Raw genomic sequence first — 27,224 nt, forward strand, 5'->3', positions numbered from 1 at the left:
AGACAAGTTGTCACAGGTTTCTTGAATTAGTGATATATCGCCCTCTCTAATATTTAGAAAAAATTGTATTATTTGCGCTAAATGTCAAAATTAGATTGGAAATCGTATACTAACAATCTCCGTACTTTATGCAATTTGATCCAATTTAATAATTATGCAAATCTGTGTCCATATTGGTAACCTTTAGAAATTTAACCTTTGACCAATAAACTTGGGAAAGCGTCATAATAGGGAAAATACTAGGTCACACATGTTACCGCGGTATAAACAAAAAAGCATGGGTGTGTTTTGGTGGTGTTAAGTTCGCGAGCTCATTTTTGTGGTTTCTGCCGCGGTTGTAAAAAATTTGGGATGTATATTATTGAAGAAAGAAGCTCAATGGTCGAATAAAAATTATGATTGGCGATACAAAGTAACATGGACGGTGAAATGAAGGTATTATTTTTCTTACATAGTATTCATCTTTTGGTTTTCTGGTACATTAATGCACGAATTTTGGTTTTAAATTTCATCGATTTGGTTAGGCCTGGCAAACCTCATCCCTCAGGCTATGTGTCAATGACACTGCCCAATTGTATTCTGCATAGGAAAAGGCTACCATAGCCAGGTAGGCCTACTATTGTGGATGAACTGTAGAATAGTATCTCTATGGGCCTAGGGTTTTAATACATGATGGGAGTGTAAAATATTAGCATACATCATAATTTAATTATTAGATAAATAGAATGCATATCATCTTCATTTTTCAGAAAGGAATATTTAAAAAAGAGTAAGACTAGAATAAAATAACTAAAAAAGACAAAATAAAAGAGCGGCTACTATAATTATATTTATAAGTTGAGTATTTAATTAAATTTATATATTGGCAGTGTACTGCTGTCCCATATCTTTGTTTTGAAGACGACGGGTACGCTACCACCATCTTTTAATGGGAGGGACTACAGTAGTTGATGTGCTGCCAAACAAAGGGTTGGCAATTTTATTTGCCTTTTGGATCATATCGGCTGCTGTCCTAAATCGTGTAAAAGTACTAGGCCTACACCCCGCAAAAATATCTCTGCAATATTGTGAAAGACGATAGGGAGAACCTGGCCTAACCTTAAACTCAATAAAAGACGATGGTGAGCAAAGATGATCAATATGATCAAAAGGATATTAATCGGTGTTCCATACAAACATTTTTGAAGTTAATTTTATCACGACCAAAATATAATGCGACTAAAATAAATTGAGACTTATTTCAATGCGACCAATTTCATCTACATAAAGTGTCACCTCAAATACTTTACCTGGCGGTTCTGGTCTTGTCTAAGGATTTCTTAAATCGTTAGTACAGAATGGTCTCGCCTATTTTTTTTAAAGGTCTCCTAATTGGAAGAACTGTAAGTGTAAGATTTGTATCAATTGCTTTAAATAGGTGTAAGTTTTACTGTAAGCAGACTAACAGTCTCAATGTATTCATTAATTAAAACATGTGACCAGGTAATTAGTACACTATATAAATATTTACTAGTTTGTATTGATTTGGAATGAAAACCTTGAGAAAGCTGAGGTCATTGACTGTTGTTATTAAAATTACATTTATTATGTTTGTGTACATAGTAGATGTAATTACACATAGATTAAGGTTATATACACAGTAACATCTTTTTACAATCTTTTGTGGGAGGATGCGTTAAAAGTGTTTTCTTGTATACTGTTCATAAAAAAACTAGTAGTAGACATATACATTATTCCAAGCTCACAATTGACAGTCTGCCTATCATACAGTAAGTCAGCAAGACAATTTTTAATGTGATGCTACAGTATAATGTAATTATTAACATAGTAACGCATGTGATGCTGTTTATCACAACATTGAACATGAATGAAAAAATATGGTACGGTATGCTTTCTTCCAATATTGAACAAACCCTGAAAACTGGAGTGTTGGGGTGTGGTACAGTACTGAAGTGTAGACAATCATACAGTATAGAACTATCCTGTGAGTTGAATCCTCCTGGTGTTATTGTTAAAGTGCATATTCCAATGCGCTTAAACTATGTCAAGAAAATATTGATCAAACGTATCAATGAATAAATTAATTATTATATATATAAATTGCTAATAATTATTAAGGAAAGATTGTGTTATAATTTAGTGAAGTTTAGAGAAAATATATATAACTGTAGTATAGAAAATAAATATTAATATTGTATGCACTACATACTACAGTATGTAGTAATTCAACATCTAAGTGGCAGATGCTGAAAATATGAATACAGTAAGTACTCTAGAGGGCATACTTTTATCGCCTTTCAGAATTTCAAAATTATTTCATCTATGTAAACTACAGTATCACGTTGTTCTTTATTTTAATTTGTCTTTAAGAAACATAAACGAATCTTGGCATATCTAAATTAATACTCGACAGACTGAGAAGATGATTACTTTGAGCCATGGAGGAATCATCATTGTATTTATTTATACTGTAGTTCAGCTATCACATGTAATTTTAAACCAATCAGTTTAAAGGCAGAAGACGTGATACTTGATAGTCTAAATATGCTACAATACAGCAGATGGATAGACCGAATAAGTAGTCTTTATTTCAACTGTACCATAAAACTATGTAGACATTCTACTAATACAGAGTAATACAAAAATTGTGTACAATTGTATCTTAACAATTGTATATCATATATCAGTATTTATACACTTTCAATGTTACAAAATGTTAATACCGTATATAGTAGGAAAAGTAGAACCCCTCCTTTGGGACACCCTTTTTAAGTGCAATTTCCTGCTAAACGAGGGGAAATATGTTTCAAAACTATGGCCAATCCCTACTCATGGATTAATAGGGGTTCTACTATATTTCGAATTATAAAACTAGAGAGAACTAGAGAGAAATATAGTACAGTTGTACAGTAACAGAATTATATAATTATTTTCTATATCCTATGTTGTTTCAAAATATTAAAGTGCATTGTCCTGAAAAATATTGAAAATAAAGATTGATAAATAAGACTTTGAATTTGACTATTTTTTGCTTTAAATTACAGTTCTTTCAAGTACATATTTTTTTTGCCTTCCACGGCGGAAGTACAAAATAAGTGGCGCTGTTGTTTAAAAGCAATAGTATAAAAAAAATATTTTCCAAATGCGTAAAGAATAGTGTGTACTATTGCACGCCATTAATCAATGACAGGAATTTATTTAGGTGTTGTATATTAAATAAAATGTATTTTTACAGGTACAAGATGACAGGACAATATGATAACATTCCCATTCACAATGTTTAAGGCCATTGATTGGCATTTTTAGTGGAAGCCTATTAAGCGAATATCCCCCACCCCCAGTGTTGTCATTAGCAGACATAATTTATAACTGATTCAATTTGTTGATTAATCTTACAGTATTACAGTACAGTTAGTAGGATGAGAGCTTGATCTTATTTTGTAGCCCACTGTGTTTGATAGTAGGCTTCTTGAGAGTTGCATTTAAAAACTGATAACTAACAACTGCTGCAGGCTGTGTCACATCTGGATTCTCTCAGCATCAGTTTTAACAACTATTATACTGATGTATGATGAAACCATGTCATCCCTTGAAATCTACCATTTTTACTTTAATATTACAATTACGGACAATAAACATGTACAGTAGTAAAGAACGGTCTGTACCTCAGAAAAGCAATTTTTAAATGAATTGCCACATATAGTAAAATAAACTCCCTTTTTAAGGCCTGCTCAAAATTCAGATGTTTTATATATTTTCATGGGATGTTATAAGAGTGATTTTAAAATTGCTCTTTCCTTCTGGATTTGACAAAAAGAATAAAATACATTACAAAATATAATTAAATTTAAAGATTTAATGTCCGAGTACTTGATTTTGATGCACACATCTTTTTGAAAACCTCCTCACACCACAGATATTTGTGGGTTTTAACAAATTTTATTTATTTTATAAATTAATTTTAATTTTGTAAAACTATGTAGACTAGTTTCTGCAACCATGTTGTTATAATTAATCCATGTAATAACAATGTATACAAATTATAGTATGACCTAATTTTGTCAGGTCGGTCGGACCAACTACAAATATTAACTCAGCTTGTAAGAGCAACCAATGTCACACAATCTGGGTTGCCCCACTCTTCTCTGATTGGTGATTTAATCATTGTTACTATGATGATCAATTTGGGTTCTTCACCAATCACAACTAATTATCATCCATTCTCATCAAGTTTGACTGGTGCCTCTCAAGTCATTCAAGTCAGTTTGCAGTGTGATCAATATTGCCATTGTTATATACGTTACTGGTTTAATGTACAATTTTTAATAATACCAAATTGGAATACGCATCGTTGAATTATTCCACTGTGGTGATCCATACTGTACTGTTCGCATTGTCAATGGATTGTGTTGTTTGATTACATTATGCGTTTGTTTTTTATGAAAGTGTTCTGACATCGAACGTTCGTTTGTTTTCATCAGGATGAATTAATCGTATTTACTGATAGGATTATTCGCTGTATATTCAGCTTTATACAAAATATTGTATGTATTTCTTGCTTACTGCGTTATTTAGAAGGTTTGCTTGTCTATTTGCCTGGTAATGGTAGGGCTACAGTAAGCATACTGTAGTTTGTTTGCAGTTGCTAGCCCCATTTGTTAGAATTTATTGAATAATGATTTTTTTTAGTATAGCTAGTTTGACAAAAAAAATATGATATGCCCAAATATGGTAGTAATATGCTTAAATATGGTAGTGATACAGTATGACATCATCATGTAGTCCATATGGTTACATCAGATTTTTTGTGACATAATGTTTGATGGTGTACATTACTATAAGACAGAGCTTAAGTCTGTTCATTTGCCTCGTTCTTTTACTTTCTTCTTCTTCTGCTTCTCTAAATGTCAATTCTTGGAGTATCTCTGTACTCCTGTTTGCAGTTTTTTTAGCCTCATTTGCCATTAGAAATGATTTCCTGATGATAATTTAAGGTTTACTGATTGTATACTTTGTTACTGGTGTCCAGTTCAATATTATCTGTATCATTCATTGTTCAGAGAGCTCTTCAAATTTGAATACAGTAGATAGAATATTTCGCATAACAATTATAACTTTGTATTTACAGTATAGTTAATACTGTACATATTTTTGACAGTTACTATCTTCAGAAAACTAAACTTTAAAACCCGGGAAGTGGAATTGATGGACTAGTAACTAGTAGTACCAACACCATATGCCTACTGGTTTAGATTGTACTTGGCACAATATGTACCAAAAAAGAAACATGTAATATACTCATTTGTATAATAACTTTAAACATATCAATGTACATTTCCAATTTTGAAAATCTTATAACCAGATGGTAACTGTATTTGAGAATTTATGATTTGCAAAACAGATTTTTATTGTCAGTAACATGATGTAGTATACAGATGTAAATCTGGCAGCTGCATAAACTTTGATAGGATTAATGTATTAGTTGCAGCCTGTACAATTTTGTAATATGCCATTGCCAATTTTTGGAATTATTCACTCAACTCTGTTCGATCCATGTACAGTACTGTACAATGTTTTCAATGATCACAAAGACAATCAATGATGTTTTAAATTATTAATCAAATAATTTTTGTTTGTGCAATGAACATTTGTTTTAACGATTGTAGACAAAGAACACGGTACTGAACAGTATACCTTTCACTAATCGTCTCCTTCGTCTACGGTCTCGAAACAAAGTATTACGATTAATTGCAAAATCAAGTTAAATTTAGTACTTAACAAAATTTAATTACAGTATCTTAAATACACTAATAAAAAGAAAGTCCTACTGTATTATGTACTGTACATACAATTCAATCTTCTAACAATTTTATTTTCAACAATTTTAATTTCAATCTTCATGAGATTTTAGAACCTTTCTGAAAAAGAATTGGAAATATGAAATACTAAAAAAATTATAAAATAATCTCAGCATAGAAAGAGGGTTCAAAGTTTGATGTACTGTATTGAAAAAAAAAAGTTAGAAATACGGATGGCCGTGGCTTTTTTTTTTAAGTTATGAACATTTTAAAAGGATGCAGAACTTTACCAATAAATTAATTTCACTTGGCCTGATTGTGTACCTTGGCCTGATCACTGTAAACTACCATCTAATTTATTGATTTAGCTCGTTAAATGAAAGAATGATTTTTAATGAAGATTAATGAAGGCTATTCAATGTTGAGTACTTCAAGCATATACTGTTGATACAACAATTAAGATAGTATACAATTTTACATAATATTAAATACGGTTGTACAGTATGTCGACTCCATTGGTTTATGTAAAACTCTCAAAGGCAGTGGCCTAACGTACAGTAAACCTCAGGACCCTGGTTTGTATTCATTTATGTTCAGCGCAAATTCCATAAATCGTTAAAATGACATTTTCACTTTATTACCTCGGTTATTTTGATCAAACATGTATGGAAAGCTTTGACCTAAACTAGGTACAGTACCCATAATCCAACATTCAACACACTACATACATCACATGTTCCTATAGCACCCAACGCGATGTACTGTATTCTTAGATGGCATTGACGAGAACGCAGGGGACGAGAACGCAAGGGACGAGAACGCAGGGGACGAGAACGCAAGAGATGAGAACACATACTGTATGGCCGTACACCAAAATCTCTAATACGGTATAAAGTTATTTACATAGGCTGACAGACAGGGTTACATATTTATTTAATATTACGTAAATTATTAAAGGCTTGCAAAAATTATTACAAACATAAGAGGGTATTAATTTTTAGAGGAAAATAAAAATATGATGCAATAACAATAATAATAATAATAATTTTAATGCACATTTGGACCATAATTTTCATCTCAAATATGAAAAAATAATTAAGCTAGTGTAATATAACTCACTTGTAGAAAAAGATAATCAATAGTATGATATTTAAGGCCGAGAAATATTTGCCAAGCTCTACTTAAATTGATCACGTAAAAAAAATAATCTAAATTTAAAATTCCAATCATGTCATTAATTTCCTTTTCAAACGACCATATAAAAAAAATTTACTAAAAAGATCCATCGGCTTTCAGAATTCTATTAGCATATGATTAGTTTATTTTATGCCTGCCGTCGAACATTAATTCTCTCCAATGATTTATCGTCAACCAATGATTTTTGAGTAACCAGGTAATTCTTTCCGAATCATTGATCTCATGGTTTTCTACGCTTTTCACACTGTTGTACATCTATATTATTTGTACATTCATTGTACGTCGTAATTTTCTTAAAAGCATGTTGTGTACGTGGTTCGATACAACTGGTTATTGAGTAGTAACATGTCAATTTTATATTGTATGCGACCATCAACCTATTAAAGGTATATGATGTGGATGTCTAAATGTGAGGCTACAACGTTCTATTTTATGCGCTATTTTTTCATTACATAACTTTTTTGACATGAAATTGGTTAGTTCATGACAGTGCACAAGAACATTTTAACAAGACTTTGCATTTTATCTGAAGTACAGAAATGTTATTGATAAATTGATAAAACATTTTTTGTGCTTTTACTAAATAAAGTTGTTCATGACATAGTAACGAGCACGTATTGTAAGGTGGAACAATTTTACGTTAAGACCTTGTTGTGGATTTTCTTTAATAATGTACTTTTTTAAAAGTTGAAATATTTCTATTCAGGGAATATTTGCTATCAACAGAGAACGGAACTGTATGCAATGTTTTTAATGATTATTCTGTTTGTTATTGAAACGTACGATCATCGTGTATCAACTTGCTCTTCACCCGTAGACTTCACCGATAATTCTCGTGCTGATTGGCCGAGGACATCTTCAAGTGGTCAGACATAGTTAAGATGAGATTACATTGGATCTAGTAATGAAAGTGATTAGGGTTTCGAGTATTATCACTGTTATGGCAAATGTAATTAAATGTGTGTGCAGGAGACACTGTTTTGTCATCTTGCCTTTTGTAGGCTATTAGGGATATTGTACAATACATTATGACTACAGTATTCTAAGAGTGCACTACATATAGAACAATGTATCTAGCATACTGATCATTTACTTCACCTGTCTTGCAGTGTAAAAGTGATTAGGGTTTAATACAACAAGATGATTACAGAATGTTTGCAATAACAATATTGTTTCCATATTCTGATTGCCTTGTTTAGGCTGTTTCAAGTTACATTATTTTACTGAGAGGAATTTGTCAGAGAGGACACTGCATACAGTTTTGCTATCATTTATAGTACATGATATGAGTATACAGCAAGTTCATGTACAGTATGTTTAGATACTGTTTTCCCCGTATTCTCTGTGTCTTGCTTTTGGATTGGCGATAACAGTTTTTACTGAGGAATTTGTCGAGTGAAGACACTGCATACAGTACAGTACATTGTTTATACCATATGAAAGTGATAAATAGGGTTCAGCAAGAAAAATTACCTTGAAATACAATTTTTTTCCATATTCTCAGTGTCTTAGGCTGTTGAAATGAAAGTTACCATTATTTTCTGAGAAGAATTTGTCAGAGAGATATAACACTGTAAGAACAGTATTGCATCAGGTATTGAAGAAAGTGATAATACATCACCAAGTTCATTAAATGTGTGCGTTACAATAGATACAATTTTTTCCATATATTCTCAGTGCCTTATTAGGCTGTTGGCGATACAAGTAACCATCGTACTGAGAGGAATTTGTCGGAGATGACACTGCGTTTTAATAATCTACTGTTATCGGTCGGCCTTGAGCCCTTTATTTTACGAATGAGCCATAATCTAAAAATCGCAAAGGGCAAAGTGCGCCAGCCTTTGTGGCAAATACATGGGGTAAGAGAAACATTTAATTTTTTCCCTTTTTTTTTATTATTAAAACAGTAGATTTTAGCTTGTTTTGTAGTGATGTTGAGTATTTCTATATTGTTGGTTTAAGATATTCTGTAGCATAGAGGTATTATACTTTGACTAGAGAGTCAACTCTGTTCTAACTCAATTAAAAGACATTTATTACGTCCAAGGGAAATATAAAACACATGGGTTCAAAATATTATTCATTTCATTGCCATTAACACTACAGTATTATTATCAGTAACTGTATTGTATATTTTGATGCTGTTGCCTCTAGTTGAAGACATACCTCTATGTTCTCTAGTGATTTTTTTTTATAAGTTGTGATGAATTCCTCTGTAATAGTTTTCTTTTCAGAATACAATCTTTTTTTATTATGTCATTGATTTTATTATATGGTATATCATTTCTGTATTGATTTCTGATTAAAATAAATAATGAAAATTGAGTTTTTATAATAAAATTGTGCTTAGTATGTATGTCATTGATTTAAGTAGTTACTTCCTTCAAAACGTCTCAATTGCAATTTTTGGATTTTAATGTAAACATTTCATAACAGCAATAATGCGTTTACGTTTTGCGGGTAAGGCATTTGTCAGATGTGTATGTTTAAAAAACAGCAACATCCACCATTGTAAACAGGGCCTCGAAGTTGCAAGTGAGTGCTGCGGGAAAGACATAAAAGGCCTCAAACAGAATTTATTTAAGCCTTCAGTGTGAACAGGGCCTTAAAAACACAAGTCTGCTTTATTTGCCCAAGTATATGGTTTAGCAACTCGTACCCTCATTAATTATGCTTATGATTACACCAATTAACAACAGCAGTTGATACTATATGCACTAGAGGCATTCTGTAATTGAGTATGAAAGATAGTTTTCATATTTCATTGGACAGTTGTGAGATTTTATAATTGTGTGTACACTATGTGACAACTGGTAACACTACAGAGGTGTTAATGCCTGCAATTGGAATTGAGTTGACCTGTTTTTCATGGCTGCGAGATCTAATTATTCAAGTATAAACTGGTTGTTTTGTTTTAATGTAGTTATGTGTGCAATGTTGTGTTAACTGTATATTGTCTGTAGTAGTAATAATAGCAAATTCCTCCAGGCTGTAAAGGTTAATCTAGGATATGACATTAGGTAGGGTGAAGTATAGAGAAGGAAAGAGTATATCCAATATCTCCTGTCCCCTTTATCCTCAGTTCCCTTATAGTAGGTCCTGTTTTTATTGAAAAATCCTGATTTTGGTCGTTAATTATAGATCACGTTGCAGCCTAGTCTATTTTGTGCCTACTGTAGCTTACCTGGATAAACTGACAATAGCCCTTTCTCCTCGAAGAGCGAGATATAACTAAAAAAGTAGACATTTTTATTGAACACCCCTATCCACAAATGGAATAGTCCATGAACTATGCCCTCAGGTGGAAGCCTCCCCACAAACCACCATCATCATGGGAGGGCGTAGGTAAGCTAGCGGTCATAGACTACCATCCAACACCACTTTTGGTTTGTGCAATTTTGACTCAAAAATAAAACCAGTTTCTCATTCAGAAATCTTCTGAGCTTAAGTCAAATTGAAACCGAAAACGGGTTGCATCTAAACTTGTTCCACACAAACCGGTTTTGAAGACCAAGTCCAGATCAATTGGAGTTTTTAGAACAGCATTTAAGTTTTGTTAACTCTGTTTTTTTCCATTTTAAACTTTCATTTTCACAAATATTTTTGTACAGAAGGCATATTGCTAATTAATTCTCCAGATAATAATAAAATAATAATAATATTGTTGAACATTTATAAAGCATTTTTACCGGAGTCTCATAGTGCAACATGACAAGAATAACTATTGAAATAGGTGAGTTTTCAGGAGATGAAATCTCCTAACTTCTCAATTCTCAAAAAACCTGTTTTTTAAAGAAACGATAAAATTACACAACAGATGGTAAGATAGGTTTAACATTGACTAAATTACAGCTTCAGTATATAGCTGTGATTTTATCCAAGATACTTAAAATAAATCCACTAGGCTACTAGGAATTAAGGATTTAAAAGTAAAATAAATCATGCATGAAATTTCTATCCCCAGAATTATAAATAGATACAAAAAATATTGTTCAAAACTAAAGCTGAACTCGTCAACTGATTTTGACTTGTTTCTTTAAAATCCATGTACAAAACAAATGTTCAACCATATATTATTTCAGATAAGCTTTTGAATAATACTAAGCTTTGAGGTCGTAAAATTTCATTAGAAATAAACATGGCATGTGGGTTAATAAAACTCTTTTATTGTAGTCATAGTTGAGAAATTATGAAGAAAGACAACACATGTTGTATCCATTTAAGTGCTCAAGTTTAGTTGTTGAGGCAATAGGCTTAAACAGATATGCACACTACAGTACATCGTTAAAACTGCATTCACACTGTTTCGCGGAACTGAAGATGGAGCCTATTCTTTATACCATTTTCCATCGACATTTGACAAAACAGCGTCAGTCTTAATAATTCTATTATTTATTAAATAGTGTTAAGCTTGGTTCCCACTTACACAAAAGCAAGAATAATTACTTAACTCAAATTGTGCTTAAGTCCTTTTGTTGTGTCCTAATGTGAACCTAAAAACTCTAAACTACTGAAATTTGTATTAAAGCTCCCATGGTTGAAATTATGCTAAACTGGAGGTGGGCTGGGACACTTGTCTAAATTTTGGACCTTCCATTCCAACAAGCACCCACCCAAGAAACCCAAGTGCTTTTTTTGACACCCTGCAGTAGCTACTGTGCCCATAGGTTCTTAATTGATGTGTTTAAAACACTGGAAACTCGCGAATTGGAGAAAAAAAAATTCTTGACATTGTACACTAATCCTTCAGTTGAGTAACCATTTAATCAAGCGCAACATGCATAATTATTTTACTTCAATTAATCAAATTGTCACATTAATAATTGCATTAACCTAAAAATTAATCTGAAATCTATAACAAATCTTTGAATTTGAATAATCTTAGCTTATAGCATCGTATGCGAAAGCTTAAATTTGGTAAAGTCAATATTCCTGACACTGAATATACTGAAATATGATATCAACAGTTATAAATAATTTAATGAATGAATGGAGAAAGCATTCTCTGCTATTAATACACTTTGATTTTTGTGTTGGATGGGATATGTGTAGTTGCATTTGTACATTTAGTAGTTAAGGTGGTAAGTTGAGTTGAGATAGTAGATGTACTGACCCCATTCATCATGATTCGAACAATTGATAAGGTGAGCTACCAACCGTAGACAACCGTTAAATAACTATTACCCATGTTTCTTTGTTTTACTGGTTTGTTGTGTCAGTCGCGACATTCTGGAGACGATCATTGATTAGGCTGTAATACTAGAATTTACAAGATCTTAGTAGAATTTTAATTTAGTTGCATATCGTAATATGATATAATCGATGTATATTTTTATTTCATTTTTGCCTTATAAATAATTTCTTCTCTACTCTACAGCTTAAGTGTTTGGGACATAAAATTATCTAAAATAGAGTGTTACAGTAGGGAGGGGGAAGTCAGGGACCTTCAGTGCAGTACTGTAGTTTCAATGTTAAATTTACACAGTTGTAAATTAATCCATTAATTTTAGCAAATAGTACAATTATGCAAAAAATGAACATTTGGTGTCTTTAAATCCAGTGGTTTTCCAAGAATACAAATTGATCTAACTTTTAATTTACAGAAACAAAAATGTTTCGCGAGATGTATTAAAAGAGAGATTCATTCTCTTTCGACTGATTTGTTTTTTTAACATTCTCCTCTCCATTTGATCTTTAAAGACATTATTTTTCTTTTGACAGGTTAAGACAGGATTATTAAATTTGGTGAGTTCAACCAAGGCCAACGAGTTGGTTCAAGTCCAGTTGTCCATTGAGACTCTGACCGTCCAAAGAGAAGAACTCCTCTATGTTGACGCAGTCAAACGTCTTGTGAGTGAAATTTTGTTTGATTTTTTTTCAAATTAACACCTTAAAAATAATCTTATACAGGATTTTTTTGCAAAAAGTACAATAAACGTGGCCAAAAGAGTATCCTTAAACTGGTGTATTTGATATTTACAAAATACTATAAAGAAACTAAAGATTTAACATGAATTCATATCATCAGCTGTAATTGGTATATTGGAATCAATATAATTAATTGTTCTTTTAGGCAAATGGTTCAGATTTGGATTCCACTAGGGTGAGTATTTTGTGAATTCCAAGGATACAAAGCAATGATAGCATCCAAAACTACAACACATAATATCGGGGCAGCACTTGGGTGCACGTTCCCTCCTTTATTACTCAGAAATGATAGGACTATAATTCATTTTTTGCAAACCATATTGAAATAAAACCTCTTTAAGATTACAGTAGCTTTAATTAGTTTAGGCAACTTTGTACTATTTTTATTATCATTTAAAAATTGGTTTGTTAAATAAATGTTTTAATTCATTTGTTACATCAAAGAAACCTTTACAATCATGAAATTGAACTTTAATTTTTTTTAGAAGAAAATGTTAAAACATGAATTTCTATGCCAACAAAATCTATGATTTATATCCTATGATCTTTGCTAAGAAGAATAAATTACTTTATATGTTGCAGTAGTACATAATTCTAAGTATTTATCCACTCTACATTCCTAAGAGAGCATGATTGTCAACATTTTTTTAGGAAACAGTATAAATCTTTCTACTCAATTATGTATTTACTTTCTCTCTCAATTTGAAAGTGCGATATAAAATTGATGACTTTAAATACATCAAGAAGCAATAAATGTTTTATTTATAAACAGTTTTATAGAACTAGTGATAATTTATAGAACTAGTGATAATTTATATTTTATTCATGCGTTATACTCACACATTTTTCAGACATTCAATACATTCTAAAAGACATGCACTCTGAAGATTTCTACTGCGAACACTCCAGTAAAAGACCTCTCAAATTAATAAGACACTTCCAATCAAAGACCTCTCAAATTAATAAGACACTTCCAATTAAAGATCTCTCAAATTAATAAGACACTTCCAATCAAAGACCTCTCCAATTAAATAAGCTTCCAATCAAAGACCTCTCCAATTAAATAAGCTTCCAATCAAAGACCTCTCCAATTAATAAGACACTTCCAATTAAAGATCTCTCAAATTAATAAGACACTTCCAATCAAAGACCTCTCCAATTAAATAAGCTTCCAATCAAAGACCTCTCCAATTAAATAAGCTTCCAATCAAAGACCTCTCCAATTAAATAAGCTTCCAATCAAAGACCTCTCTATAAGACACTTTCAATTAAAGACCTCTCCAATTAAATAAGCTTCCAATCAAAGACCTCTCCAATTAAATAAGCTTCCAATTAAAGACCTCTCCAATTAAATAAGCTTCCAATCAAAGACCTCTCTATAAGACACTTCCAATTAAAGACCTCTCCAATTAAATAAGCTTCCAATTAAAGACTTCTCCAATTAAATAAGCTTCCAATTAAAGACCTCTCCAATTAAATAAGCTTCCAATCAAAGACCTCTCTATAAGACACTTCCAATCAAAGACCTCTCCAATTAAATAAGCTTCCAATTAAAGACCTCTCTATAAGACACTTCCAATCAAAGACCTCTCCAATTAAATAAGCTTCCAATTAAAGACCTCTCCAATTAAATAAGCTTCCAATCAAAGACCTCTCTATAAGACACTTCCAATTAAAGACCTCTCCAATTAAATAAGCTTCCAATTAAAGACTTCTCCAATTAAATAAGCTTCCAATTAAAGACCTCTCCAATTAAATAAGCTTCCAATCAAAGACCTCTCTATAAGACACTTCCAATCAAAGACCTCTCCAATTAAATAAGCTTCCAATTAAAGACCTCTCTATAAGACACTTCCAATCAAAGACCTCTCCAATTAAATAAGCTTCCAATTAAAGACCTCTCCAATTAAATAAGCTTCCAATCAAAGACCTCTCCAATTAAATAAGCTTCCAATTAAAGACTTCTCCAATTAAATAAGCTTCCAATTAAAGACCTCTCCAATTAAATAAGCTTCCAATTAAAGACCTCTCTATAAGACACTTCCAATCAAAGACCTCTCCAATTAAATAAGCTTCCAATTAAAGACCTCTCTATAAGACACTTCCAATCAAAGACCTCTCCAATTAAATAAGCTTCCAATTAAAGACCTCTCTTAAGACACTTCCAATCAAAGACCTCTCCAATTAAATAAGCTTCCAATTAAAGACCTCTCCAATTAAATAAGCTTCCAATTAAAGACCTCTCTTAAGACACTTCCAATCAAAGACCTCTCCAATTAAATAAGCTTCCAATTAAAGACCTCTCTATAAGACACTTCCAATTAAAGACCTCTCTATAAGACACTTCCAATTAAAGACCTCTCCAATTAAATAAGCTTCCAAAAAAAAACTTACCATTAAAAACTGTTCAGTTTTTAGAGACCTCATTTTTTGCTCATATGAACTGTATTTATTTACGGTGTTTCCAAATCAGATGACCAATCAATGATTCATTTTAGAAAATTAAATATACATACATATATTATTATTATTATTATTATTATTTGATCTCAATATTGTAATATTTATTTTTGTAGTTTAATTATTTTTATAATGTTTTTCTTTTTCTTTAAAGGAACGGACAGTTGTTGTTAAAAGACAGAAAGTTGGTGGTCTTGGACTAAGCATTAAGGTAGGTTTGAAATAAAAAAAAATTTAAAACTTTTCTAGGTCTATTTTAAAAGAGGGAATATTCCGTTCCGTTCCGAATTCTTGGGGTAATATTAAATTTGCAAACAAAACATATTTTCCAAAACTCAATATTGTAAGGTTCCAGTGATCCTAAAGATTTCCAGAGATCTTAAAGATTTCCAGAGACTCCAGAGAAATGTCTAGATGTCAGAACTATAAGCATGTACCTAATGGATTCGCAGAGATATGGTTGAAACTCAAAATGGACCCGAACACTTGGATTAACCCCCTAGTTCTGAAAGATGCAATGAATTCTGTAACTGCAAACATGACCTTCTTATCCAAGAAGATGTGATAACATTGATACATTGCTATCTGAAATATACCTGTTAGAAAGCATCAGTATAAATGAAAAATAAACAAGGAAAGATTTGCAACAAATTAGAGGCGAAATGCAATATGTTTGGGGTATATTAAACTTGAGTGTATTAGCGGTCAAATTGCCTGTAGTCTGAAAACCTAGATGTTGCCGGTATGATGTTGATGAAGATATAACTGTTTATTAAATCTTCCGGGAATAAGGCTGGGATGAATATCAGTCAAGGAGGAATTTGAAAATATAACATGTTTTCTTGCATTTCATGCATATTTTCATTTTTCTATACTTTATTCAATTTATTAAAGTGAGAATTTCATTTTATTTTAAACTGTTAAACTATCTCACAACAGGATACCACCCTAGTGCTGCCTACGAAGTTTAGGTGCCTGGAAATTCTGGTTTTGAGAATCTCAGTATATTGAATAGATTGTGTTGTTTGTAGAATACAGTACATTCAATTTATTAAAGTGATAATTTATATTTTATTTTAAGGAACAGTAAACTATCTCAGGTTTGTTTGAGTTTACGTGCATGGAAAGTCTAAAGCTCTGTCTACACAATAAAACTATAGTTTGACAGAACAAGTCTGATGTGCCCAAATATGGTAGTGATATGACATCACTATATCCATATATGGGCGCATCACATTTTTTTGTCACATTAAATTTGATAGTGTAGACAGAGATTAATTCTGATTCTCTTTTTGTTATTAACATATTTATGTTTAATAATTGTTTATAATAAAACTATGTCATTGTTCCAAATTTGAAATTGTATACATTTTTTTTTTGTCTTTATAGGGAGGCTCGGAGCACAATATTCCAATTTTAGTTTCCAGGATATTCAAAGGGCAAGCAGGTATGTTTTCTTTGATATGTCAAAGGTCAGCTATAGTTTAGTTCATCCTGTAAGTGGCTGGTTTCATGCGATGATTACAATTTTAAAAAACCGCAGTATTCTGTACATTTTTATCTATAGAAAAGGCTTGGGTCCTTTTATTAATAATTGACCAGTTTATAGAATATGATGAAACACCATCAATATCAGGCAATCCGAAAATATCAAAACAACAAGAGCAATACCATTATAGTAATACCGGGATTGTAATGAAATGAATATTGTATTGCGCAACCTATACATGTAATCCATAGATTACTATTTCATTTTAAACTTAATTCTGTTTTTCTGTTGTTCGTCCACAGCGGATTGCAGTGGTAACCTATATGTTGGTGATGCTATCCTCAAGGTATGCCTATGGCTGTTTCTCTTACCTACTTTTGCTATTAAAATGAATTTGTTGACTACAATGTTGATTTAAATGTACTAGTACAGTGAAATATAAGTATGTATTTTGAATCATTGAAAATTGTAGATGACAATTCAACATGTTTGTTTTATTTGTTGTTTTTTTTTCTACCTTTGTGAAATTGAAATTAGAAGAATGTTTTTGTTGTACTGCTTCTCTCCTACTATTCGGTTTTAATGTGCATTATTAAACCCTAACATCTACTTGTATTAATGTAGCTCCTAAAAATAATGTTTCATAATAACCACAATCTGGATGTTATATATTATCAAACACACACATAGTAATATCTGTTTAATAGCCAGCAATGCTTATTTATAAGTATTTAAATAATTAAAATGAATAGCTAAATTAAATGAAGTTCAATGAAATACACTGCATGTACAAGAATTCATGTATGCAGGTGACTAGGGTAAAGGTTATTGAAAAATTAAATTTTAAATTATGAAAATATATCATAATGTATTATTAATAGAAAATATCTCAATTGTTTTTACAGGTAAATGGAATAAGCATTGAGAATAACACACACGACGATGCTGTAAGTAGTAGATTTATTTATATTTTCTTTTACATTTAAGTAATGGAAAATCATATACAAAATTGAACGGCATCTTATGTTCATGTGAAATGGAACATGTGTGAATGTGGTTTCATACCCAAAAAAATTAGAGAAAAGGATGTCACTGAAAATATTACGCATTATAAAAAAATTTTTGTTTTAATAATTTATATCACTTTTTCGGCGATAGGATTTTAGAAATGTGTAGAGACATGATTATGATACATTTTATGTTCTTTCTTTTATTTATTTTATAGGTTACAGCTTTAAAAAATGCTGGTGCAGAAGTCGTCCTGACTGTCCGACATTTCAGAGCGGCAACGCCTTATCTACGTCAAGGAGGTGAGCATTTGATTACTTTACTCATTACTTTTAAGCCTAGCATTTTCACCCATCACAAATGATGCTTGGCAAATTGGTCTCCCTGTAAAAGAGCTATTCCTTGTGATTCGTCAAATCACTTGTTTAGTCCAGATGCATTGCTAGTCCATGCTTTGTTATACTTTTCCATAGTGTGTCATTCTACTATTCCCATGGTCCCCTCTCCTTATAATGGGTACCAGGAGGTTGTGTAATTTTGTTTATCATGTTAATTCTATTTTTTTCTCTAGTGAAAAAACCACCTGATATAGAGGAGGAAGATGAGAGGATTGGTCAGTCTAATGGAGATCCAAATTGGCAGGTAATAAACAGTAGTGGCACACTGGTGCAAACCATGACTTGCTTTGCAAGGTTTTTGGTCCAAACCATAATTCTCTCACTGCACCAGGAACTTTCTCACAGCCAAAAGCAGCAATACAACATGGTTTAAAAAGTGTGTTTCCCATGTCATTGGCAAGTCAGTTGACCGAACAACGTGTGCATAAGTGTGGTCATCTTGTATTAGATTCATTTCATGCATTGCCTTTTTAAATATTTTACTGATGGTAGGTAGTTAACCACATCTTGCATATTCCTACTCAAACTCCAATTTTGCACACTGAAACTACAGCAGCACCTTTTTACTGTTCATTACAGACCAGGCCACTGTCAGACAAGACAAGAGAATCCCCTCCAAAGCCTCAGAAGACATGGGTAGATCTATTTTCTATTCCACTGTTTATGGCTCGCTTATCAAGATATCAATTTGGATCTGATAGGCTGAGGTAACTTTTGTTTATAAATTTGAGTAGAAATAATTTGCAGAGATTTTCGCCATCTCTATTTGTTTTAAACATGTTTTACAATTACAATAAAAATGTAGGCCTATGTGGGTCATTTTTCAACGTCTTTATGTATATTTACCACCTGTGCTCTAATCTAGATAGTTGTCTATTTCGTGCGTAGCTTACCTGGATAAACCGACAATAGCCCATGCTCTCCAGAGAGAGGGCTTAGATACGAAACAATGCAAGTTCCTAGAACACCCCTGTACCATAATGGACTGGTCAGCAACCATGCCCTTATGAGGGAACTTTCCCAACGTACCATCATCATTGTTCATGAAAATGTTGCGACAGTTTTTATTAAAAGCGTCTATTTTCATTTGTAATACAATTCACAAACACAACGTATGTTTTTCTCATTGTAGGCCTAATGCATTTGAGCTGTGTTCTATGGATGGCTCAGCCTCTGGTGTGTTTCAATGTGAGGATGAAAAAGAACTGCAAGACTGGGTCAAAACAATCTCAGCACATATTGCAACTCTAAATGCACAATCAGTAAGACCTATTTTAATTTTCAATTTATCTAGATTGCAGCTTCAGCTGGCCACAATTCTCTGTGGGTTAATTCCACCAAGTCCCAACCACTGCCTGCCCTGAGCAACTTACCACATTTTGATTAAAAGGTTGAATGACTGAATGAGGTAGGAGAAAAGATACTGGCTGGTCTGAGAGGTTGGTGTCGAAAACAGTTCGTGGCAATATACCTTACAGATATCAGTGCAGTGATCAGGAAACTGAAACACTAGTAAACATTATTTCATATTGTATAAGTTATTATCTTTATAAAACTATTTTCCATTTATTTTTCCTACTATTTTTAGATGAAGATTTCAAATGATTTGTTAAAGCCACATGATCAAGTAAGTATCATTTTAAATTTTTAATTTATACCATTTACTTTATAAATACATTCTTAAAATAAAAATATTATTGTTGAATATTATGTAATTACCCCACTTATGTATGTGTGTTGCTATGCTTAATTTGTTTAGATTCTCCATATGGGATGGGTCAGTGAGCGACAGACGAGTAATCAACGAAGCGCATGGAATCACAAATACTTAGCTATAAGAGGTTCAGATTTATTAATATTTAATACACCTCCTGTAAGTATAATATACTCTAGCAATCATAAATTGTAATAATTTTCATATACTGCAGAAAAATAAAACTTATAATATTAGGAGACTTTATAAAAGCATGGCCAAACCATAGAGGGTGTGCTATAATTTGATTAAACCCATCCATAGAGGGCACTATTTACAAAATCTTGGGAATCAGCATCTATATTAGTAAAGAAAGTTAATACATTGGAACATTTTTTCAATTTGTTAACCAGAATTTTTATAAAGGAGACTTTAAAAAAGCATGGCCAAACCATAGAGGGTGTTCTACAATTTGTTTTAAACACATCCAGACATAGAGGGTGCTATGTACAACATCTTGTGAATCAGCAGCATCTATAGTATAATCTATATATAATAATAATAATAATCCTCATCTTTATCGTTTCAAATTAATTAATTAAATTTCAGTATATCACCGGGCGGTTTAGAATTAATGTTCTTTGCCTGATTTGTGTAATAATAATAATAATAATACATTGGGACATTTTTTTTCCATTTCGTTAACCAAAAGTAGATCCTTATATGTATCCATTATCGGGGTGTTTCATTTTTTTTGGTATATCGAATACAATTGTGAAAAACTGCACCTTGATAGGGAGACAGAAGATAACTATATAAAATATTGTGATATGGAATGCCAGAAATTTGTTGAATTAAAAACGTTGAATATAGAGTTGACATTTTGTTTAGGTTAATACACAAGAGTGGTTACAACATGAAAGATGTTACAAGCTTTCAGAAATCATGTCCAGAGTTTATAAGGTAAATTTAAAGTCGGCAAAAGTCATGTCCAACATTTTATAAGTTAAATGTACTTTTCTATAATTTTGAGACTAAAACAATGCCTTTTGAAGTCCTTTGTTCTTCATAGGCGATTTGAAATACAATTGAACATATTAATTAATAGTCTTTAAAATATGTTCCTTCGTTTTCCATAGGATGTAGAATTGCTTGACGAGCGGCCATATTGTTTTGGAATTGAAGCTGGTGAAGATAGCCATTATATGAGTACGGAAACAAGAAGAGAGATGGCAGTGTGGCATAGTGCAATACACCAGGCTTCTCATGCAGCTGTTATTAGACTTAGGGTACGTTCCTCTCTACTGTACCGCCATGTAAAAAGTACTCTACTTACTGCAGTAACTATATTTTCTTGCTGCTATAACTTATGTTAGTTGGTTTCAATGTAAAAATTGATTAGGCAGACAAAGCATCAATAGAGAGTGTGTATGACTCCAACAAGCAGTAACTGCAGTAGAATTGTTTTGAGATGGTCCCTAAGGATTTCCATAGTGAAATGGTCGCTAAGGATTTCCCTATTGTGATTGGTTAATACAGCCACTGGAGGCGTTTTTAATAATGTGAATAATCAAGCCCTGGTAACACAAGAACTTAATAATTAAGGCAGATGGTGTATGTCACAACAAAGAGGGTCTAGGCCCAAAATTGGATAGGTGTCACTTGAGCCCTGTCTACACTATCAAACTAGTTTGACGACAAAAAAAAGTGTGATGTGCCCAAATATGGTAGTGCTATGACATCATGATGTACATATATATGGGCACATCACATTTGTTTTGTCACATCAAGTTTGATAGTGTAGATAGAGCTTTAAATAGGTAAAAGAAAAGAAAGAATTGAACACAAATTGATTGAATTCACTATCATACTTTATAAGTTCATCATCTTGGTTGGTTATATTTTCAATTTTTTATTAAACTTGTAAAATTTGTTTTCTAATTTACTAGAACAAAACTTATGGCTGTACGTGGAGAAGGAAAGTAGTTGGGTTTACGCTGGACTTTGAAACTGGTTTTACGTTATTTGATGCCCAAAATAAGGTTAGTTGGTCTTCAGTATTGTGAATTTAAATAGTTGTTGTTTAATACATGTCTTGTAGTTTTCTAAATTTTATTTAAAAATTGTACTTTTTATTAACAACAATTTTTCTTTCTTTTAGGCTGCTCTGTGGACATACAAATTTTCACAACTAAAAAGTTCATCAGATGACGGGGCATCTAAAGTCAAGCTGCATTTTGTTGGTACTAATAAAAGTACAACTGAAGTCCAGGTATGAATACAGTTCGGGCTAGTAAATCAGTTTTCTTTACTGACCCAAATTCAACGGAATGGAGTTGTGGCTTGGTGTTTAAGATGCTTGGTTACCGATCCAAGGGTCCTGGATCCAAATCCTGTCGTATATCGGGAACTCCACACCCAATAACTTGTTTAAAGCTTTGTCTACACTATCAAACTTTATGTGACAAAATGTGATGTGCCCATATATGGACACGATGATGTCATATTACTACCATATTTTGGCACATCACACTTTCTGTCAAACTAGTAATAGTTTGATAGTGTAGACTTTGTTTATGTACAGGACAGGACAGTCACTTTTAAGAAGGATAGTGAATGAATTCGCTTATGGTTATCCAATTTTACTAAATATATAAAAAAAATTGACTGGGCAAATTTATTTGGAGATCTTGCAGATCTTGCAGGCCCGTCATGCATTTGCTGGCCAAGAGATCTCATGATTATACCTTTTACATTAACGGTCCCATGTTATTCATTCTTCTTTTTAACCTTTTAATTTTAAGCAAAATGTTATTTAATATCATTTCCTGTTTCTGGAATAATTATGATGTCTTAATATTATTATTTCTACCTTTTTTCTTGTTTAATAATAATTACATTATTAATCATGCATAATAATATTATGCATGATTAATAATGTAATTATTATTATAAATGTTCGTTTTTTTTTCTTCAGGAAATAGAATGCCCAAATCTTAGAAAATTACTACATTGCATGCATGCATTCATCTCTGCCAAGTTGGCAAGCCTCGACCCAGTATTCATGAAAAGTGCGTCAGATATCCAACGGTAGCAGGACTCGAATAACAAGGTAAGTTTAAAAGTTTAACTTTCACTTTTCGTTTTAATGAAACTAAAAATCCCAATGTATGTCCAATAAAAGCAATACATTAAAAAGAGTATCTTTGTCTTTATTTCTTTTTAATTTCACTTTTACAGATTTGTGGGTTTTGTCAACCACAACAAGCGTAAAAACAAAATATAAAATGGTTGAGTATGGAAAAATTGAGTATTCATCTTTGCATAGGATCGTGTATGGTAGAATAAGATTTGTTTATTAATGGTAAAATTTGGTTGTGGGAAAGTTTGATCGGATTTCAATAATTCAACATAAAAAAATAGTTAATTTTGAGATAAATCCTTGTTTTTGTTGGTATCAAAAATTTCTGTCTACCTGTCTCTGTCAGGAATACTTTGTCAGGCATGACACTGCCCGCTTGTTTGAGTGAGGTCACTCGCACAACCTGGTGAGGATTACCTAAAAATAATTGTTATAGGTAAAATCAGTGTTTTAAACATAAGTTACCAGAGAATCGAAACACATTACCAATACATTCTCAGGACAAACGTACACAAAGGGCTTTACATAAGCAAAGTTTTTTTTAGTCTTTCAAGTCGTTCACATACACAGTTCCGCGTTGCATATACGTACAGTATTTCGTCCTTACAACTTTACAAAATTCCGTGTTTATTTATGTCAAAGTGAAAGCCAAGTATTTTCAATTTTCTTTCCATCCAGGGTAGTAGATTCCATGTTTTCATTCCAATCATGGCTGTGTTTTTTTCCATCATTACATCATTCCCAAATATTATTAGAAAATGTTTATTTCATTATACAAATTTTGTTTTAATTCAATAAGTTATGAAATTATTTGTTACTGTAGTTACAATATTTATATTTAAAAGGTGAGGGGCACTGTATATAACAAAAACAGAGACTGATCCAGGGTGGTATGTAAGAGAAAGCTGAATAGAGGGTATTTTTATTTTTTTTTATTAAACTTTGTTTAATGAGGGTCACTCAAAACAGCTGAGGCTGACATGCATTGGGTCCTTCCATAGATACAGATTCGTAAAAAGCCCTTAACCTATTAAAATTTTGGACAAAGCGGACATGGCCATCTCTGAATCTGACTATGTTTTCTCATTAGATGTAGAGAAATGTGGTTACGCAATTGCCCTATAAAGTATAGTATATGTTGTATAATTTTTGTACATTCTTTAAAATTTACAAATTAATTTTTTTTTTTATTATGTAGATATTAATTAATTATTTGATAAAAATTTAACATTAATTTTATAGCTATTATAATTTAACTAAATGTATTTTTTATTGATTTAAAATTTATACTAAAAATATGATTACCTTGAATTTGAAATTTTCCACTGTGACAAAAAGGACTACATTAGTAAACGCAAATCAAACTATTGTAAACGCAAATATTTCTCTTGTAAACGCGAATCAAACGCTTGTAAACATAATGCAACTTTAAGGCTCAGTGAAGACCATGAGAAAAAGTCAAAGGAATAAAGAGCAATATAGTTTAATAATGTAAGATTCACTGTGTTTCATAAAGGATGTTTTAAGTAATGTTGAGAGATCAACTCGATGCATTTGGTTGCTGCAACCGTCCTTCTCGAGCACGACTGTTATAGCACAACAAAAGGTGGAGACATCTCAATGTTACTTAAATTCCTTTTTAGAAAGACATGTAGGCCTACAGAAAAACCATACTGTTTATTCGCCATGCAAATATTTAAATAACAGTTAATAGATTGTTGTAAAAGGAAGCAATTAGAAACACAATACCTATTGTTTTTGTTTTTATTACTTTATTCAAATATAAACACTGTGGTTTTACAGAAACACCACATCCACTAGGATTGCCACTAGGATTTCCACTAGGTATTAAAGAATATCTATTCATAAAAAAATATGATTGGGATTCTGTTTTAATTTAAAATGAATGTAATAAATTCAAAATCAGAAATACACCGACAGAGGGCGCGCTATTGACAATATTGGCCAGTATTAAACATACAGATGACTCGAGATTTTGATAAGCTTTTGTGTGTCGATTTTCTTTCAGATCAGTAGTCTATTTACCAACAATCTGTACGATAACTTGACATTTTTAGACGTCAATGTGCAAACAACAAATAAACAAAGAAGGAAATTATACTTGGCATTTCGTCAAGTTAAAAATACACCATGATTGTGAGCAATTTAATCAATAAACCTTGATGTATTACTAATTTGAATTTCAAATTAATTAATTTATAAATTTCTGAATTAATAATGTAGTGGAAATGTTTCTAGTTCGTTAACATGCTATCTTATCCCAGAGTTGGGGTTGTGGAAATCATGATTTTTTTAAGAATATATACCTAAAAAACTTACATTAAGCTTCATTGTTCCTATATATACGACAACGTATCACAACGTTGGTGAGTTGACCAATCACAAGCGACAGTTGGGACGGTCTGCTGCCCCACGATTGGTCAAATCACTTGCGGTGCGGCTACGTCCTTGCGTGCACGTGTCACGTGTGATTGATGTTGGATGTGAGAACATCAATAGCAACATTATATTATTGAGCTTTGTCTAAACTATCAAACTTTATTTAACAAACAATTTGTGATGTGCCTAATGGACATCATGATGATGCTACCATGTTTGGACACATCACACTTTTTTTGTCAAGCTAGTTTGATAGTGTAAACAGAGCTTTAGATTGCGTGCACATTATACTACATAAATAACGCAGGATGTATATTAATAGCTGGATAAACGAAAGTTTTGCAGCTTTTGCACATAGTTGCGGACATCCTCAATCAGAATGTTATTGTTTTATTGAAAGTTTGTTTTTGGTCTAAGTAGAAGAAGCAGATTCTAGAATTTCAATTGTGTTCTGTAAACATTTGTAAATAAATTAAAAGGAAAGTGATAAAAGAAGTATTCAATTAATATAATATTTTTTAAACATTTTTGTAATCGTATTTATCGTAACTCATCAACAGAATTTGGATTGAAGGCTAATAATTATAACAGTTTTGGTTCCAGGGCTGGCATTTATCAATCTTTTTGCTTAAGTCAAAATAGTTTAAAAGTGCTTAAGTGAAAAACTGAGACTTTATTTTATCACTTTTGTTCTTTTATCTTAACTAAAAGGACTTCGTAACCTAAGTCTTTACGTTTAAATATTTGCTTATACTGTAGGTTATTTTGAAACTTACTTAAGTACATTAATTGACTTAAAACAAAGTTAAGATGATTTTTTATTTTAAGCACCTTTTCTAACCCAAGAACTTGGGTTACGAAACTGCAGTATCCAATTAAATAATTGTTCTTTCTGGACTTACTTACTTACATTATAAACGTGTTTAGGAGTCCTCCTTTTGTGATCAACCTAACCCATTGTTTTGTGTTAAACCACTGGCGGACAAAAGCAGTTTGTAAAGCAAAATCAATTATTTTAAATTGTTGTAATTTTAGGTATGATAGACCTAACTGACTTTTGTCTAATTGATTTTCCATCTTTACCGTTTAAGCATTAATTCAGTATTCACTAATCTAACTGTACATAATGTATTTTATTCCAATAGTATAGGATATTTTTAATTGTAACGCGACTCTTTGTTAAGGTTTTTTTTTTATTTTCTATATAGATTTTAGTTTGGTGGTATGGTGTGTAAATTTAATCTACTTGTTTAGCCTTTGTGTTTGATACATGACCGTCTGTACCGTTAAATTCTGTGCATTTTTTTATCCTTGTTTTTCATGGTAAGCTTAATGATTTATAGGGTGAAATATAGACATTTCAAATAGTCTTTTAAAGGGAATATTTGCAATAAATAATACGTTTCAACCTTTTTTTTTATCAATATATCCTTAAAACTGTTACGTCAATAAGTGAGCAGCGTTTTTTGTAAGAAATATTTCTTGTTTATAATTATAAACATTCTTAAGTTAAAACAAAATAGATTGTCATGGTAAAATAAAACAGAACGTGAGTAAAACTAGAACAAAATCTTTTGTTTTTAAATAAAGTAAAAAGAAAAACCTTTATCATGAGAAATTACATTGTAAATACCCGGGTATATATTATTTTTAGAAAACTGTTGGTAATAAAAAAAAATGTATTTATTAAAGTTTGGTTATTGAAACTATA

General features: G+C 31.7%; 1 protein-coding gene across 1 annotated transcript; it reads left to right on the forward strand.

Annotated features, from left to right (window-relative positions):
• The first annotated feature begins 237 nt into the window (after nucleotides 1-237).
• LOC144839842 (gamma-2-syntrophin-like) lies at nucleotides 238-27,224 on the forward strand. The gene is made up of 19 exons (XM_078695397.1): nucleotides 238-435; nucleotides 12,717-12,845; nucleotides 13,069-13,098; nucleotides 15,538-15,594; nucleotides 16,773-16,830; nucleotides 17,175-17,218; nucleotides 17,778-17,819; nucleotides 18,098-18,182; nucleotides 18,452-18,522; nucleotides 18,858-18,985; nucleotides 19,411-19,540; nucleotides 19,867-19,905; nucleotides 20,038-20,151; nucleotides 20,863-20,934; nucleotides 21,111-21,260; nucleotides 21,921-22,013; nucleotides 22,133-22,243; nucleotides 22,949-23,083; nucleotides 23,212-27,224. Exons 1-18 carry the CDS (start codon nucleotides 418-420, stop codon nucleotides 23,063-23,065), a joined length of 1,488 nt encoding a protein of 495 aa, XP_078551523.1. The 5' UTR covers nucleotides 238-417; the 3' UTR covers nucleotides 23,066-23,083; nucleotides 23,212-27,224.

Source organism: Antedon bifida, chromosome 4, assembly GCF_963402885.1.
Source record: "Antedon bifida chromosome 4, ecAntBifi1.1, whole genome shotgun sequence".
In the NCBI taxonomy this organism is placed as follows: domain Eukaryota; kingdom Metazoa; phylum Echinodermata; class Crinoidea; order Comatulida; family Antedonidae; genus Antedon; species Antedon bifida.

Coding starts and splice junctions, on each gene's coding strand:
- LOC144839842 (XM_078695397.1), top strand. Junction 20,935..21,110: donor TCATGTCCAGAGTTTATAAG/GTAAATTTAAAG, acceptor CGTTTTCCATAG/GATGTAGAATTGCTTGACGA. Junction 22,244..22,948: donor AAAGTACAACTGAAGTCCAG/GTATGAATACAG, acceptor TTTTTTCTTCAG/GAAATAGAATGCCCAAATCT.